This window comes from Garra rufa, chromosome 8 (genome assembly GCF_049309525.1).
Source record: "Garra rufa chromosome 8, GarRuf1.0, whole genome shotgun sequence".
Lineage (NCBI taxonomy): Eukaryota > Metazoa > Chordata > Actinopteri > Cypriniformes > Cyprinidae > Garra > Garra rufa.
Genome location: NC_133368.1, coordinates 15,005,139 through 15,023,270, shown reverse-complemented (window position 1 = coordinate 15,023,270; position 18,132 = coordinate 15,005,139). Strand labels below are relative to the sequence as shown.

At 36.4% G+C, this 18,132-nt stretch overlaps 2 protein-coding genes across 2 annotated transcripts; both read left to right on the top strand.

Annotated features, from left to right (window-relative positions):
* Positions 1–69: 69 nt before the first annotated feature.
* LOC141340092 (serine/threonine-protein kinase pim-3-like) lies at positions 70–6,518 on the top strand. The gene is made up of 9 exons (XM_073845026.1): positions 70–94; positions 433–714; positions 837–919; positions 1,025–1,075; positions 1,151–1,523; positions 1,643–1,852; positions 1,901–1,982; positions 2,091–2,263; positions 6,349–6,518. Exons 1-9 carry the CDS (start codon positions 70–72, stop codon positions 6,516–6,518), a joined length of 1,449 nt encoding a protein of 482 aa, XP_073701127.1.
* Positions 6,519–8,094: 1,576 nt separating this feature from the next.
* Positions 8,095–10,299, top strand: LOC141340091 (serine/threonine-protein kinase pim-3-like). The gene is made up of 8 exons (XM_073845025.1): positions 8,095–8,119; positions 8,458–8,739; positions 8,862–8,944; positions 9,050–9,100; positions 9,176–9,548; positions 9,668–9,877; positions 9,926–10,007; positions 10,116–10,299. The coding sequence occupies exons 1-8, from the start codon at positions 8,095–8,097 to the stop codon at positions 10,297–10,299; spliced, it is 1,290 nt and encodes a 429-aa protein (XP_073701126.1).
* Positions 10,300–18,132: the final 7,833 nt, after the last annotated feature.

Genomic DNA, 18,132 nt, shown 5'->3' with positions numbered 1-18,132 from the left:
TCTTTTTTATTTCATTCGTTCATTCATTCTTTCTTTTTTGTTTTTATTGGAGTTTGAAGGAGATCGTCAATGACTGACTTTGGTGAAAGACGAGGTGAGTGTTTTAATTTTCATTTGTTTGTTATTGATATGTTATGATATGATGTTGTACATTGATTGACTGAATTAATATAAAGAAATGTGTGCAGGTTAACTCATTTAATCACATGTTTTTCTTAGCTCAGTGATCACATGTATTTCATTCCTTGTAAATGAAAACCAGTGAAATAAATGTTTTATTCTTTGTCACAATTATAATGCTGGGAAACTCAACTAACAATGAAAGTTTAAAAATCTTAAGTTATAAAATTTGATGTGACCAGTGACACTGATTGTTTATTGTCAATAAACATTACTAATAAAGCCTGTAAGTATTAGATGTGTGAAATATTGCATCCTCAGGCCGCTCCAGATCCAGGAGTGCTGCTTTCACCCAGACGGCTGCTCAGGATGTTGAGAGACGTGGCTCTGGTGATGGCACTCAGGAACCACTGACAAACCCAAACCAGACACTGAGCCAAGAGCTGCCTGGATATATTGCACCTCTGCCTTCCGAGTTGGCCGTTTCTGTGTCCACAGATCAGCCTCACAGGAAGAGGAAGTGGCAGAGCGGCAGCCAGGAGGATGAGCGTCCGTCCACCTCATACAGAAGAGCAGCCAAACGCTCCCGCAGAGGTCAGACTACACTGATATTAAACATGTGATGACTCAGTTTTTAAATGATATGTCACTGAAAATGCTGAATTAAAGAAACTATGTTTTCTGTTAAAGACATTTCTTGTGGTCTTGTGTTGCAGAAGCGTACGTGAAGGGCCCATTGCTGGGGCGAGGTGGATTCGGCTCTGTGTATGCTGGGACCCGCAGGTCCGATGGACTGCCAGTAAGACCCTTTCTTCATTCAAACAGCCTTTAGAAATGTTGATATCAGTAAATGTCATCTGTAATCATTAGTCAGCGTGATTTACTGTGCTTCATCTGTCTACAGGTTGCCATCAAGTACGTCTCTAAAAGCAGGACACCAGAGAGACTGAAAGTTGTAAGTTGAGTGTGAATCTGTTGTTGTGTTTGATCCGCATTCAGCGCTGGATATAATGGAGCGTTTGTCCTGCAGGAAGGTCAGGGTCGGCTGCCGCTGGAGGTGGCGCTGATGACCCTGGTCAATTCGGCTCCTGCCTGCCCCAACGTCCTGCAGCTGCTGGACTGGTTTGACCGTCGCCGACGCTACACCATGATCCTGGAGCGTCCGGATCCTTGCCAAGATCTGGAGACTTTCTGTGAGGAGAACGGACCTCTAGATGAGAGTCTGGCCAAGAAAGTCCTGCTGCAGCTGATCACGGCGCTCAAACACTGCGAGAGCCGCGGAGTCCTGCACCGGGACGTCAAACCAGAGAACCTGCTGATCTCCACAGAGTCACACGACATCAAGCTGCTGGACTTCGGTTGTGGAGATCGGCTAAAACGCTCGGCCTACAAATACTTTGCAGGTTGGTTTGATCTCACTGCAGTGATCTGTGTTTGTTTGTCAACTTTCATGATCAACCAAAGGGAATCTGTTTGGACTGGAACCTTTTCAGATGATGTTTGTGGTCTTGTTGTGTCTCAGGCACTCTTCAATTCGCCCCTCCTGAGTGGTTTCGGCGGCACCGCTATCACGCAGGACCGGCTACGGTTTGGTCAGTGGGGGTGACGCTCTACAACATCCTGTGCGGCTGTTTCCCCTTCAGAGGCTCGTTGAGGGTCACCTCCAAAAGCAGACTGCACTTCCCTAGAGAGCTGTCTACAGGCAAGAGACAGAAATCACGTCCAGATCCAGGTGAAGTGTGTTGTTTTGTGTTTCTGAAGACTGTGTTGTGTGTAACAGAGTGCCGTCAGTTGATTGGCTGGTGTCTCAGTGCAGCGCCATCAGATCGGCCCACTTTAGACCACATTGAGAGCCACCCCTGGTTACACTGAACAGGTGGCCAGAGACACACACTTATCTGACTCACAGCAGTCATGGCTGGATTGTGTTGTTAGGATCAGACTAGATAAATGCTTTTGATTGTTTATAGGGTGAGCAGGAGTGACACAGGAAGTGCAGAGTACAGCTTCCTGATCACCTACAGAAAGAGCAGAGGATCATGGGCCAATGGCCGACACAAAATGAGGGGTTTTGATCTTCTGCTCCAGTCTGTGAGGGGCTCTGTATGGATGCTGGAGGAGCTGACAGGCCAAAAATCAGCTAGTCTGATGTAGCAAAACATGAAGTTTTTACACAATTACAGTGAAGAGTAGGGAGAAAAGTATAAACTAGCATAATGTGTTAATGTGAAAAATGATCTCATGTTCATCCTGTACTTTAGTACTCTCATAGCCTTCAGTAAACAAAGACTCCACTAGGAAGCACAAAAACTCAAAAACCTAATAGAATCTCTTCTAAATCTCCATCACAACTAATTATATTAAAACTATAAAACATAAAATTACACATTAAAAAACTTAATTTCAACTTTTACCCTCCTAATAGAGTATTATCCCCACAATGTTTACAATAGAAACATGTTGAAATTTAAAATTCTAATTTAAATAGATTGAACATAATTAAATTAAATTGTGACAAAATGTTCAAGAATTGTGTTGCTTCGGCGCAGTTTAACAAAAAAAAAAACAAATGAACAAGCAGGACAAAAGTATGTATTTCTTTGAATATGTATGGGGAAAGTCACTGTACTGCAGAAATAGAAATAAAACAAAATATAGAAATAAGAAATAGAAATAAGAATATCAAAACCCAGGACTTAAATTAAATGGCTTGCATCTCACCTTTAACCATTGAGTTCAAATTTTTTTTTTAGCAATTAATCTGCCAATTATATCTTAATAATTCATTTTTTTTAATCTTGATTTATTTTTATGATTATTTATCTATTTATTTATTACATGCTGTCCAAAGCCAAAAAAAAAAAAATATATATATATATATATATAGTTGCTTGCGACACTCACATGGAAAATGGGGAATGTGGAAGTAACATGTTTTAAGCGGCAATCAATAGTTTCAAACACTGAATATTTCCAGCTCTAAACCCCATTTATTTTAGTGTTATCTCAAGCACATTAACTGGTAATTTAAATAAAGAACTTAATTTTTGGACATTTTTAAATTGCCAGCTTACTTAATGTTTATCGTTAGATAATACATAGTTAAACTGTTATTGCCGTTAGATAATGTGAGCAGCACTAGCTATCATTAGCTACCAATGTAAACAAACTAGCTGTCATAACTAGATCTCAGGTAACTTACATTTACCTCAAATTAATTGTAGCTATTGGCATTTATTAAAAGCTTTACGCTAAAACAACTATTAAACTCTGAATGAGTTTCTATAAGGACTGCCCATTAAATAATAATAATAAAAAAAACTCTCACTGGATATATTATATAATAAAATGTTTTGTTGAGTGCATTTGGTTAGCATAATTATTATTCACAAAACTACTAGTTTGGGTTTATAGTGAACATTTGCTGGCATTTATTGTGATTTATTTATTTTCATACTTAAGTGAATCCCTTAAGATAACATTAGGGTATGAGTAATTATGACCATAATAGCATAAGAAAAACAATAAATCAATGCATGCATACTGTAAACGTATTCTACAGTATGTTATGGGACACTACAGAAATATGTGAACCAATTATAGCTTATATTAGTGATCTATCTAAAAGCCTGTCTTTTGAAAGTCATGCAAAAAGTGGAGATGAAGAGACTTTTTGAAAAGATAAAAATATAATACTAAAAAAGACAACAGGCACTTTATCTTCATGGAATGCATATCATGCTTGTTTAACCACAACTCATTGCAAAATATCGAGGAAAACATTTCAGCGTGAAATATTTAGAATATTTAAAATGTAAAGTGTTGTGAGTTTTTGGCTCAAGGTCTGCATTTAAAGTCACACCAGAGGTGTTCACCTGGGATTTGTTCTTCAACACTGACTGAATCAATCATTTCTATTTGAACATTGCTTTATACACAGGCATTGTCATGTTATAATTCCCTAGAATATCATTATATGCTTAAACATTAAGATTTGTACTCATGGAAATTCCTAAAGTAGTCAAACTTGTTTATAAGAAGGGGGTGTCCCAATACTTTTGGCAATATAGTGTACAAAAACGATGGCGCCGACCCCATTTATGCATTAATTAAATTTTAACTTATTTACTTAGCAATAGCATTACATTCAATCTATAAATTTATACTGGATACAGACCAAAAAATATATATATGTCCCTGTACATGGGATTAATAATACAACTCCAACACTTTGATTTCAGTAAAGTGATTAAAAATCTGCAAAAAGAGCACATAACGGCCAGAGAAATATAAATATGTGAAAATAAATAAAGAAATAAAATGAAGAAATAAAGAAATATGTGGAAAACCTGTAATAAAACGGACTTGAAGGCTAGTTTAAAGATAGTGATAGGCTTAGGCACTTAACTTGACATTTGTTCTTGTAGATTCTATGTTGTGTTATTTCAATTAAATTCATAATGTTAAAGGGAACCCCAGGTATTAAGACCTGTATGGCTTAATATAACGTAAATGATGTTTCTTACTAAAATATGTAGTAGAAAACCCATAAAAGACTTGGGGAACCTGTCCTTCTAAGTCATTGCTGCTGCTGCTGCTGCAAAAAACCTTCTCGAACCTTTTTTTAAGTGTGTATGACATTACTGTACTGTGGATCAGGGTCTTTATTTATGTGAGAAAATGTTTCAAGGCTCTGGTCATGCTTTTGGACAGTTGCAAAACTCAGTTTGTCCAGTAGAGGTCGATGAAGCTGCAACTTTTTATAGGGAAATTGTGAATTAGTGATAGAATTTAACACACTGTACAGTAGATGCTTGAGCTTTGGCGCAAAATAACCCGGTGCTTTTTTATTATTATTAATTATTATTATTGTTTTAATAGTGAAATGTGGTCTTGCGCACATCTAACAAAATATAAGGACAGGTAATAACCTAAAAGAATACATGCGAAAAAATAATACCCTATGATTGCGGCATCACAATAATCACGAGAGTTTTGAAAAGCCATTAAGACTGCATTTCCCAGTGTCACCGAGGATGAGCGTCCTCATAATAATAAAACACCCCAGTTATGAAAAGGATGAAGGGAGGAATGCGTGATCGTGACGTCAGCAAGTGATAAAGAAAACCTGTAATGTTATTAATTGTGCCAGAGGATATCTGTCTTTGTAATTAGATTTTTTAAAGGATTCTTATTGTGTTATTTACTATTTGTAGGTATTTATGAGTGATTGAGTTTATTTTGAAGCATGTGCAATACGTATTTTAATATAGTTTATAGCCCTATTGTAATTGCTTCCTGTGGGATTAATAAAGTAGTAAACTAAACTAAACTAAACTAATTAACTAATAGTTAACTATAGTTGAGGAAACACAAGATCAAATATATACCATCACGAACCACAAGGATAAATCTCTCTTGTACAAAACTCAGACTCATCAGCAGGGCTGTAAAAAGTACTCAAAAATTATGCTCAAATTAAAGTATAAATGCTCAGTAACAGTTTTACACCAATTGAGGGTCATTCCACGAAATCAGTGCCTTTTCCACTTGGAAAAATTAAAAAATTAAATACGTTTAAACAACATTTTTTAAATATCTATGAAATGAAGACACATTAAAATGACAAGAAATTTATTGTGCCATCTCAGGCTCATGTTTTGGTATTTTTGTCAACCCTGTTATTGACACAAGCTTTAATAGACCCTATAGTTGTAATTAGTTGTAATGTGACAGTGGAGTTTCAGTGCATCATCTGATTTGATCTCAACAGCAGCGGTAGAGTTGGGTTTCCCTCAGTGTGATTCAACTGATGGATCCCATAAACCCATTACTCCTCCATTTGAAAATGCAAAACACTATTCCAACAGAAAAGTAAAATACTCCATTATATTGGAGACGGTTGTTGATCACAAATCATGGAGAGTGAAATTCAGTAATTCATCCAACTTTTTTTTTGCTTTAGTTAGGCTATATTTATATCCCAAGCTAACAGTTGTTTGTTGACTTACTAGTAGATGTAGCAGTATCAGTGGTCATGATGTTCGAGAGCTACAGAACTCCATCCTGTTCCAGATGGAAGAAAACGACAACCTTTTCATATCACTGAAACATGTTCAATCCAACAAAAACTGTTATGTTTTATTGTGCAGTGGATATGTACAGTAGGTTGTGCAGTGTTTTAGGATCTGAGTTTCTTCACTCATGATGTTCTGCTTCTCTTTGTAGGACACACAGGAGATTATGTTCATGTCTTCATTATGCTTCTTGGTGACCCGAACACCCCTCTTGAGCTGATTCATGAAGAGATTTCCAGACAATGGTCATCTGTCCTGAGAAGAGAGGCACTTCATCTCCTGTCTGAGCCGTCCACACATGACTGCTGGATGTGTGTTTGACCAGATGAAGAGGACTTGGAAAGTCAAAAAGTTCTTATTAGTTTCATGAAATAAATATGAGAATAACTTTAATATCACATTTCATTTGAGGGGCATTTATTTGTTCATCTCTCAATCATCACTGTATTGCATTGCATTATATTTTGCTGTTACAATAAAAACTACTGAGTTCTGATTATTTAAAGACACATTATTGGGAGATATACAGTAGTCAACATTTGAACTGGATCAAAAAAGTTCATCAAAGTTGTCCTAAGACAAGAACGGGTATTGTTTTGGTTTTAGGACAATTCTGATGAAAGGTTTTGATCCACTTCAAATGTTGACTATTATAGAGTTACAGCTGATATTTAAGTAGTCTACTATTCTGTTATAAAGATCTTACTGATTTACAAGTGATCAGAATTTCATCTTTTGACCAAATAAATATCAGCAACAACAAACTGCATATTTTAGCTCAGTTTGAATACAATCAGTGTTTTATTATCCATGATTATGAGCCCTATGTTTTCACTTTATCCTACTATGGGACACAAAACACTTATGTATCAGATATAAAGCACGTTAGATCATGTCTTCACAACAGAAATATTGAAATGAAATATAAATGGCTTATATGATTATTATAAATGATTATATGATTAATGGAGCCATTTTTTTTTCCCAGAGTAAATGAAAGACGGTTTCTGTGTTAAATTGGCAAAATGAACATCTTGTATGAATATTAGTCTTATATTTCTTCATAAAAGTGTTTCAGTTTTTCTACATGAATAGAGAACCTCATCAAGTAACGTCTACTCACCTGTAAGTTTCTTGATGAGTACAGGAACATCATTCTCCACTCTTGCATTATGGTAAATTCATATAGCCATATATTTTTCGCTTCGTCTTGTTTTGAAATGTTTTATTTATTTAGATTTGATCAATATTTTGGATAAATGTTAAGGTTTCTGTGTACCTTCGACTACTAAACTTCTTGTCAATAATTGGTTGCAGGGGAAAGCAATTGAATTTAGACAGAGCTCATAATAACATCTCTGATTTATACTCATTTATGCCAGTTTTTGGTGAATCTGACAAGTTAAAATGCGTAAAAAAGTGCGTAAAAATTCAATATGCGTGCGCTTCCGCTGTTGTAGTCACGCACGCGACGTTCGCCTTGCAAATAAGTGATTCGAATTTTAGTTGCTATAGCAACGCGTGTTATGATATGAATTCTGACTGCATTTATAAACAATCGAACCCATCAATATCTGTTGGTTGAGAGACGAGGCGATTTCAGAGACTTTCGGAGACTATTATTAACTGTGTGCTGAGATTGTGATTGTCGGAGGAGTTCAGAGCAAGAGAAGACTTTTATTTTAGATTGGAGGATATTTTCTTTGAGTAGTTTTATTTTTGAAGGATTTCAGATTATTTCTGAGGAAAGTTTTATTTTATTATTCTCTTCTTTGTTCTCTACTTTCTTTCTATCTTTTTTCTTTCTTTCTATCTTTCTTTCTTTCTTTCTTTTTTATTTCATTCGTTCATTCATTCTTTCTTTTTTGTTTTTATTGGAGTTTGAAGGAGATCGTCAATGACTGACTTTGGTGAAAGACGAGGTGAGTGTTTTAATTTTCATTTGTTTGTTATTGATATGTTATGATATAATGTTGTACATTGATTGACTGAATTAATATAAAGAAATGTGTGCAGGTTAACTCATTTAATCACATGTTTTTCTTAGCTGAGTGATCACATGTATTTCATTCCTTGTAAATGAAAACCAGTGAAATAAATGTTTTATTCTTTGTCACAATTATAATGCTGGGAAACTCAACTAACAATGAAAGTTTAAAAATCTTAAGTTATAAAATTTGATGTGACCAGTGACACTGATTGTTTATTGTCAATAAACATTACTAATAAAGCCTGTAAGTATTAGATGTGTGAAATATTGCATCCTCAGGCCGCTCCAGATCCAGGAGTGCTGCTTTCACCCAGACGGCTGCTCAGGATGTTGAGAGACGTGGCTCTGGTGATGGCACTCAGGAACCACTGACAAACCCAAACCAGACACTGAGCCAAGAGCTGCCTGGATATATTGCACCTCTGCCTTCCGAGTTGGCCGTTTCTGTGTCCACAGATCAGCCTCACAGGAAGAGGAAGTGGCAGAGCGGCAGCCAGGAGGATGAGCGTCCGTCCACCTCATACAGAAGAGCAGCCAAACGCTCCCGCAGAGGTCAGACTACACTGATATTAAACATGTGATGACTCAGTTTTTAAATGATATGTCACTGAAAATGCTGAATTAAAGAAACTATGTTTTCTGTTAAAGACATTTCTTGTGGTCTTGTGTTGCAGAAGCGTACGTGAAGGGCCCATTGCTGGGGCGAGGTGGATTCGGCTCTGTGTATGCTGGGACCCGCAGGTCCGATGGACTGCCAGTAAGACCCTTTCTTCATTCAAACAGCCTTTAGAAATGTTGATATCAGTAAATGTCATCTGTAATCATTAGTCAGCGTGATTTACTGTGCTTCATCTGTCTACAGGTTGCCATCAAGTACGTCTCTAAAAGCAGGACACCAGAGAGACTGAAAGTTGTAAGTTGAGTGTGAATCTGTTGTTGTGTTTGATCCGCATTCAGCGCTGGATATAATGGAGCGTTTGTCCTGCAGGAAGGTCAGGGTCGGCTGCCGCTGGAGGTGGCGCTGATGACCCTGGTCAATTCGGCTCCTGCCTGCCCCAACGTCCTGCAGCTGCTGGACTGGTTTGACCGTCGCCGACGCTACACCATGATCCTGGAGCGTCCGGATCCTTGCCAAGATCTGGAGACTTTCTGTGAGGAGAACGGACCTCTAGATGAGAGTCTGGCCAAGAAAGTCCTGCTGCAGCTGATCACGGCGCTCAAACACTGCGAGAGCCGCGGAGTCCTGCACCGGGACGTCAAACCAGAGAACCTGCTGATCTCCACAGAGTCACACGACATCAAGCTGCTGGACTTCGGTTGTGGAGATCGGCTAAAACGCTCGGCCTACAAATACTTTGCAGGTTGGTTTGATCTCACTGCAGTGATCTGTGTTTGTTTGTCAACTTTCATGATCAACCAAAGGGAATCTGTTTGGACTGGAACCTTTTCAGATGATGTTTGTGGTCTTGTTGTGTCTCAGGCACTCTTCAATTCGCCCCTCCTGAGTGGTTTCGGCGGCACCGCTATCACGCAGGACCGGCTACGGTTTGGTCAGTGGGGGTGACGCTCTACAACATCCTGTGCGGCTGTTTCCCCTTCAGAGGCTCGTTGAGGGTCACCTCCAAAAGCAGACTGCACTTCCCTAGAGAGCTGTCTACAGGCAAGAGACAGAAATCACGTCCAGATCCAGGTGAAGTGTGTTGTTTTGTGTTTCTGAAGACTGTGTTGTGTGTAACAGAGTGCCGTCAGTTGATTGGCTGGTGTCTCAGTGCAGCGCCATCAGATCGGCCCACTTTAGACCACATTGAGAACCACCCCTGGTTACACTGAACAGGTGGCCAGAGACACACACTTATCTGACTCACAGCAGTCATGGCTGGATTGTGTTGTTAGGATCAGACTAGATAAATGCTTTTGATTGTTTATAGGGTGAGCAGGAGTGACACAGGAAGTGCAGAGTACAGCTTCCTGATCACCTACAGAAAGAGCAGAGGATCATGGGCCAATGGCCGACACAAAATGAGGGGTTTTGATCTTCTGCTCCAGTCTGTGAGGGGCTCTGTATGGATGCTGGAGGAGCTGACAGGCCAAAAATCAGCTAGTCTGATGTAGCAAAACATGAAGTTTTTACACAATTACAGTGAAGAGTAGGGAGAAAAGTATAAACTAGCATAATGTGTTAATGTGAAAAATGATCTCATGTTCATCCTGTACTTTAGTACTCTCATAGCCTTCAGTAAACAAAGACTCCACTAGGAAGCACAAAAACTCAAAAACCTAATAGAATCTCTTCTAAATCTCCATCACAACTAATTATATTAAAACTATAAAACATAAAATTACACATTAAAAAACTTAATTTCAACTTTTACCCTCCTAATAGAGTATTATCCCCACAATGTTTACAATAGAAACATGTTGAAATTTAAAATTCTAATTTAAATAGATTGAACATAATTAAATTAAATTGTGACAAAATGTTCAAGAATTGTGTTGCTTCGGCGCAGTTTAACAAAAAAAAACAAATGAACAAGCAGGACAAAAGTATGTCTTTCTTTGAATATGTATGGGGAAAGTCACTGTACTGCAGAAATAGAAATAAAACAAAATATAGAAATAAGAAATAGAAATAAGAATATCAAAACCCAGGACTTAAATTAAATGGCTTGCATCTCACCTTTAACCATTGAGTTCAAATTTTTTTTTTAGCAATTAATCTGCCAATTATATCTTAATAATTCATTTTTTTTAATCTTGATTTATTTTTATGATTATTTATCTATTTATTTATTACATGCTGTCCAAAGCCAAAAAAAAAAAAAAAAATATATATATATATATAGTTGCTTGCGACACTCACATGGAAAATGGGGAATGTGGAAGTAACATGTTTTAAGCGGCAATCAATAGTTTCAAACACTGAATATTTCCAGCTCTAAACCCCATTTATTTTAGTGTTATCTCAAGCACATTAACTGGTAATTTAAATAAAGAACTTAATTTTTGGACATTTTTAAATTGCCAGCTTACTTAATGTTTATCATTAGATAATACATAGTTAAACTGTTATTGCCGTTAGATAATGTGAGCAGCACTAGCTATCATTAGCTACCAATGTAAACAAACTAGCTGTCATAACTAGATCTCAGGTAACTTACATTTACCTCAAATTAATTGTAGCTATTGGCATTTATTAAAAGCTTTACGCTAAAACAACTATTAAACTCTGAATGAGTTTCTATAAGGACTGCCCATTAAATAATAATAATAAAAAAAACTCTCACTGGATATATTATATAATAAAATGTTTTGTTGAGTGCATTTGGTTAGCATAATTATTATTCACAAAACTACTAGTTTGGGTTTATAGTGAACATTTGCTGGCATTTATTGTGATTTATTTATTTTCATACTTAAGTGAATCCCTTAAGATAACATTAGGGTATGAGTAATTATGACCATAATAGCATAAGAAAAACAATAAATCAATGCATGCATACTGTAAACGTATTCTACAGTATGTTATGGGACACTACAGAAATATGTGAACCAATTATAGCTTATATTAGTGATCTATCTAAAAGCCTGTCTTTTGAAAGTCATGCAAAAAGTGGAGATGAAGAGACTTTTTGAAAAGATAAAAATATAATACTAAAAAAGACAACAGGCACTTTATCTTCATGGAATGCATATCATGCTTGTTTAACCACAACTCATTGCAAAATATCGAGGAAAACATTTCAGCGTGAAATATTTAGAATATTTAAAATGTAAAGTGTTGTGAGTTTTTGGCTCAAGGTCTGCATTTAAAGTCACACCAGAGGTGTTCACCTGGGATTTGTTCTTCAACACTGACTGAATCAATCATTTCTATTTGAACATTGCTTTATACACAGGCATTGTCATGTTATAATTCCCTAGAATATCATTATATGCTTAAACATTAAGATTTGTACTCATGGAAATTCCTAAAGTAGTCAAACTTGTTTATAAGAAGGGGGTGTCCCAATACTTTTGGCAATATAGTGTACAAAAACGATGGCGCCGACCCCATTTATGCATTAATTAAATTTTAACTTATTTACTTAGCAATAGCATTACATTCAATCTATAAATTTATACTGGATACAGACCAAAAAATAATAATAATTGTGATACATGTCCCTGTACATGGGATTAATAATACAACTCCAACACTTTGATTTCAGTAAAGTGATTAAAAATCTGCAAAAAGAGCACATAACGGCCAGAGAAATATAAATATGTGAAAATAAATAAAGAAATAAAATGAAGAAATAAAGAAATATGTGGAAAACCTGTAATAAAACGGACTTGAAGGCTAGTTTAAAGATAGTGATAGGCTTAGGCACTTAACTTGACATTTGTTCTTGTAGATTCTATGTTGTGTTATTTCAATTAAATTCATAATGTTAAAGGGAACCCCAGGTATTAAGACCTGTATGGCTTAATATAACGTAAATGATGTTTCTTACTAAAATATGTAGTAGAAAACCCATAAAAGACTTGCGTTATTTAAAAAAATCCACATCATTTTATATTTTGATGACGGGAAATGGTTGCACTCTGGCACTACCTGTTGCTATTTTTACCACAACACAACTCGGAAAATAAAATACTGATACAATTATGCAGCATTGTGTGGCTTTTGGTCGTAATTTTTTCAGTTGAAGAGCAACAAGAGAAGCGATGTAAGTCTTCACTGCATTCCTAGTGATAAGAAGAGTTGAATAAAACTTCCTAAAGACTTCCATCATTGTTCTTTCCACTTTAGCCCTGATGGCTTTGAGGCTTTTAGTAAAACACAGCTACTGACAGAGCTTACAGATGTTAGAGACAAGAAACGCTAGATGCCATCCTGGCAGGATGTGAACATGCCGACGCTTGTCATGATGTCACAGCCACTGAAGGAGTTTCTCAAGGTGCATTTCACTCCATATCTGGAAGCGTTAAGACTCCTCATGGGGAAGATCAATGGTACAGCATTTGGTTTAATCCTATGCCTTTATCTATCACCACCTGTAAGCTCTTTCAGTAGCTGTGGGCATCGTATCAGTGTTTATTCCGAGTGTTGTGGTGAAAATAGCAACCGAGTGCAACCATTTCACATCATAATGGTGCCAATAGTCCAAAATATGTAAAACAATGTGAATTTTTTAAAATATCTTTCAGGTGTTTTCTACTACAAATTTCACTAAGAGAAATTATTTACATTATATTAAGCCATACAAGTCTTAATACCCAGTGTTCCTTTTAATGAAAACATGTAATGACAAGCAAAGACTGTTGACACACATGAAGCAACGTGGATACGTGGATGAGTTATAAAAAGACACTAATAACTAATGCCCTGTGTGTTTTGTGTGTTTCCCAGATTTTTTATTGTCAGGAAACGGGAAAGTTTTGTTTTAGTGACAGCTTATGTGGAAGCTTTGATATCATTAATATTAATGAGGTGCTGCTGAGGAAAGCTGCTAAAGTTCTCAGCCCAGTTCACTGCAAGTTGATGTAGTTTATGAACTCTGTCTACAATTTTAAAAACAAGGTTGAGTATTGGTTGAGTAATGTTCTGTGAAAAACCTTGAACATCCATGTCCTTTATACAAAAGGTTTTTTATAGTGGAAAATTGGTCTTTAGATGACTAAAAATCATAGTTCACTCTAAGGAAAAAAGGTTATTTGGGGAACCTGTCCTTCTAAGTCATTGCTGCTGCTGCTGCAAAAAACCTTCTCGAACCTTTTTTTAAGTGTGTATGACATTACTGTACTGTGGATCAGGGTCTTTATTTATGTGAGAAAATGTTTCAAGGCTCTGGTCATGCTTTTGGACAGTTGCAAAACTCAGTTTGTCCAGTAGAGGTCGATGAAGCTGCAACTTTGCATAGGGAAATTGTGAATTAGTGATAGAATTTAACACACTGTACAGTAGATGCTTGAGCTTTGGCGCAAAATAACCCGGTGCTTTTTTATTATTATTAATTATTATTATTGTTTTAATAGTGAAATGTGGTCTTGCGCACATCTAACAAAATATAAGGACAGGTAATAACCTAAAAGAATACATGCGAAAAAATAATACCCTATGATTGCGGCATCACAATAATCACGAGAGTTTTGAAAAGCCATTAAGACTGCATTTCCCAGTGTCACCGAGGATGAGCGTCCTCATAATAATAAAACACCCCAGTTATGAAAAGGATGAAGGGAGGAATGCGTGATCGTGACGTCAGTGATGCACCTGCGAAGCGCTCTGTCGCATCATCTCACTGGCGCTGCTTTATGAACGAGAGCGAGTTGCTCGGCATCAGACGCGAACGCGCACGGAACCGCTGGAACGCAACATGCCTAAACGGAATGAACGCTGAACTTCCGAGGACTACGTCCGCTCCTCTCGCGGAGGATCTGTTGTTTTAAGTTTGCGAATGATTCGTGGAGCTCTGCACTCACATAAATGACCGATCAAAACGCGCGTCCCTTTCCTTTTATTTACAGATGACCGTAGCGGCAGCAATGGCAGGGTCAAATATGGTCTTTTCCGACGTGGAAAGTTTTCTAGACGAGCACCCGGATTTATTAGAGGACTATCTGAACAGAAAAGGCAAGGCGAGTATGGTGGAAAAGTGGCTGAAGAACCACCACCACCCGACTAAAACTCCGGCGAACTCCAGCGCGGAAGCGGAGAAAGCGCCGAACGCGTGTAGTAAAGACAGCTGGGCGAGCAGAGGCGATGGGCTACAGAGACGCGCGTCGCAGAAAGAGCTGCGGAAAACCTTCGCTAGATCCAAAGCCATCAACGCCAACAGGACTTACGATGAGCACGTCAACTCCAGAGCCCAGGAGCCGCTGACCAGCATGAGGAGGCGAGCGCTGCTGCGTAAAGCCAGCTCTCTGCCGCCGACCACCGCGCACATCCTCTCCGCCCTGTTGGAGTCCCGGGTCAACATCCCTCAGTACCCCTCCACCGCCGTAGACTACAAATACTACCTGAAAGAGCACAACGAGAGGGAGTTCTTCCTGGAGCTCGTCAAAGACATCTCCAACGACCTGGATTTGACCAGTCTCAGCTACAAGATCCTGGTGTTTGTGTGCATCATGGTGGATGCTGACCGCTGCTCCTTGTTTCTGGTGGAGGGACCAGCCAATAAAAAGACTCTGGTGTCCAAGTTCTTTGATGTTCATGCTGGAACCACTGTGTTGCCCTCTCTCAGTAACTCAGATGAGGTGCAGGTGCCCTGGGGAAAGGGCATCATTGGATATGTGGCTGAACATGGGGAAACGGTCAACATTCCCGATGCATATCAGGTGAAAACATCAGGGATAAAGTGATTGTTTCTTGTCGGAAAACAAAACAAAACTCAAGGATGTGTATTTGGAATCACAGTTGTAAAAAAGTGACAGTTTTCTTTTTCGGGTTTTCAGTTTTCTTTTTTTAATTCTTATAGAATTCATACAGCCCTTTAGAATGTTTTAGGATTGGTTCTAAATAATGATAGGAATTCCTTTAGAATTAGGAACACATTGTTTACCACACTTGGTGAGGTCACTCACATTACATTTACCCATATAGATAATTAATTATCATATAGACAGGACAATTGTTGATGGTCAAACACAATCACATATCAGATGAAGTGGAAGATGACTGTTTAAAAATGCAAATCCTAGTTTTATTATTATTATTTATTTACTTTAGTTTCAAATAATGTTTTATTTTTTTATTTATGTGTTTATTTTTAAAATGTATTTATTGTGACTAGTACTGGGCAACGATTAATCACGATTAATCGCATCCAAAATTAACATTTTTGTGTACATAATTTATGTGTGTACTGTGTATATTATGTATATATAAATATAGACACACATAAATGTATAAATATTTAAGAAAAATATGTCATGCTTATATATTAAATGTTTATATATAAAATAAATGATATAGACTTATAGATTTACAGGTAAATATTTTCAAAATATGTACTGCATGTGTTTTTATATGTATATAATAAATATACACAGTATACACACATATTATAACATAAACAAAAATTGTATTAATATTTACGTATGCTAATATTAATAATATTTATTTATTTATTTATTTATTTTAACTAGGATCAGATAGGCAGGAAAGTATTTTAATAAGACAATTATTGATGATGAAACTCAAAATATCAGGTGAAGCTGATATAAAATGATTGTTTCAGGCCCAAAAATCCTGGAAGATGATGCTGATGGAAGTTCTGCTGTAATTTCGAACAAATGTAAAGAGATTAAAGTCATGATCGGAATCAAATGAGATTCTATTTTAATTGAAAGAGAGACAAAGTTTAGTAAAAGCTTTTAAAACTTCCAAATCCCAGACGAATTTCTATGATACAACTGTTTTAAATGATCATGGACATAAAAATTTACAGTATATTGTAATTTCTATATGGAACTATTGTAAAGGGACCAAATTAGTAGTCAAATGACTCTTACTTTGATACAATTTTTTCAAATTGTGATATATAGAAATTTAATTAAGATAATGTATTTTGGAGGATCTGTTGGAAGGCTAGTCATACTACATTTTACCATATGAATCAAATAGACAGGAACACATTGTACTGATATCACTCTGATGAAAAAACCACAATCTTTCCTGATGCATAACAGATGAAGCAGGAATAAAACAATAGTTCTTAGTGTAAAAATACTGAAAGATGTGAACAGATTTTCTAATGCAATGTCTGTTATTATTTGGAATCAAAAAATAAGAATCCTTAAAGAATCAAGTAAGATTACAGTTTTTATATCACTGCTCAAAAGCTATCCACATTGTGGATAGACCTTAATCTAGGTATTGACATTTTTAAAGTTTGACAGGAATGAAATCAATTTATTGGATTGTACTGTTTTTTAACAATTACCGATTGTTTAGCTGGCAAAACATATTTCCGTAACTTTCGATTGTAAAACAGTTTTGAAAGTTGGAAAAAAATTGTGTGATCTGATTTGTTAAATTTAATATAGTGTCCCTAGTGAAAAATAAACATACCAAAATGTATTTTAAATAATAATAAAAATATCTTGCAATTGTACTTTTACTATACTAAACTGGTATATTTAAAGTCTGCTAAATTGAAACAACTAATTTTGTACCTAATTCACTTTAATTGTGCGGAAGTAGTGCTGAAGTTCAACTAAAGATATACTTAAGTATTTTTGACTGTGCTAAAGTGGATTTATTGCAAGTGTACTTCAGGTACACTTCAAGTATCTTGCATTTAAAGACTGATATTATTTAAAGATCATACAATCCTCATCAAACATATTTTAGGCTTAATATTTAGAAATGTGCATTGTGCACAATTTTACTCCAAATAAAGTTTAATTACCATTTTTATATGAGTAAGTCTCAAGGGATATTTAAACTGCATTTAAACTGCATTTTGGAAGTTCAAACTTCACCATAGAAGTCCATTATATGGAGAGAAATCCTGAAATGTTTTCCCCAAAAACATAATTTCCTAACGACTGAAGAAAGAAAGACATGAACATCTTGGACGATAAAGGGATGAGTACATTATCTGTAAATTTTAGTTCTGGAAGTGAACTACTACTTTAAGTAAATATGTGAATAGCCTTAAACTATACTTAGCATATAATAAATGCATTTTAAATGTATTACTTTTGTACTAGGGGTCTAACCAGAATAAAGTCTAAAATCAAAATGATAAAAACTAGATTAGAAAACAGCCCAAGGTATGTTCTTCTGAACAGATTTGATGGTTTTAGGGGAGTTTTGGACACTTTTTAGCTGGTCCACCACCTTAAGCTGTTTTTTATCTAGTAGGATTGTATTTGATTCCTAAATGATTCTCATTTGAGGCCAGTAGAAATTCAATTAGGGTTGACTATTGCATCTATGTCGAGGTCACTCACATG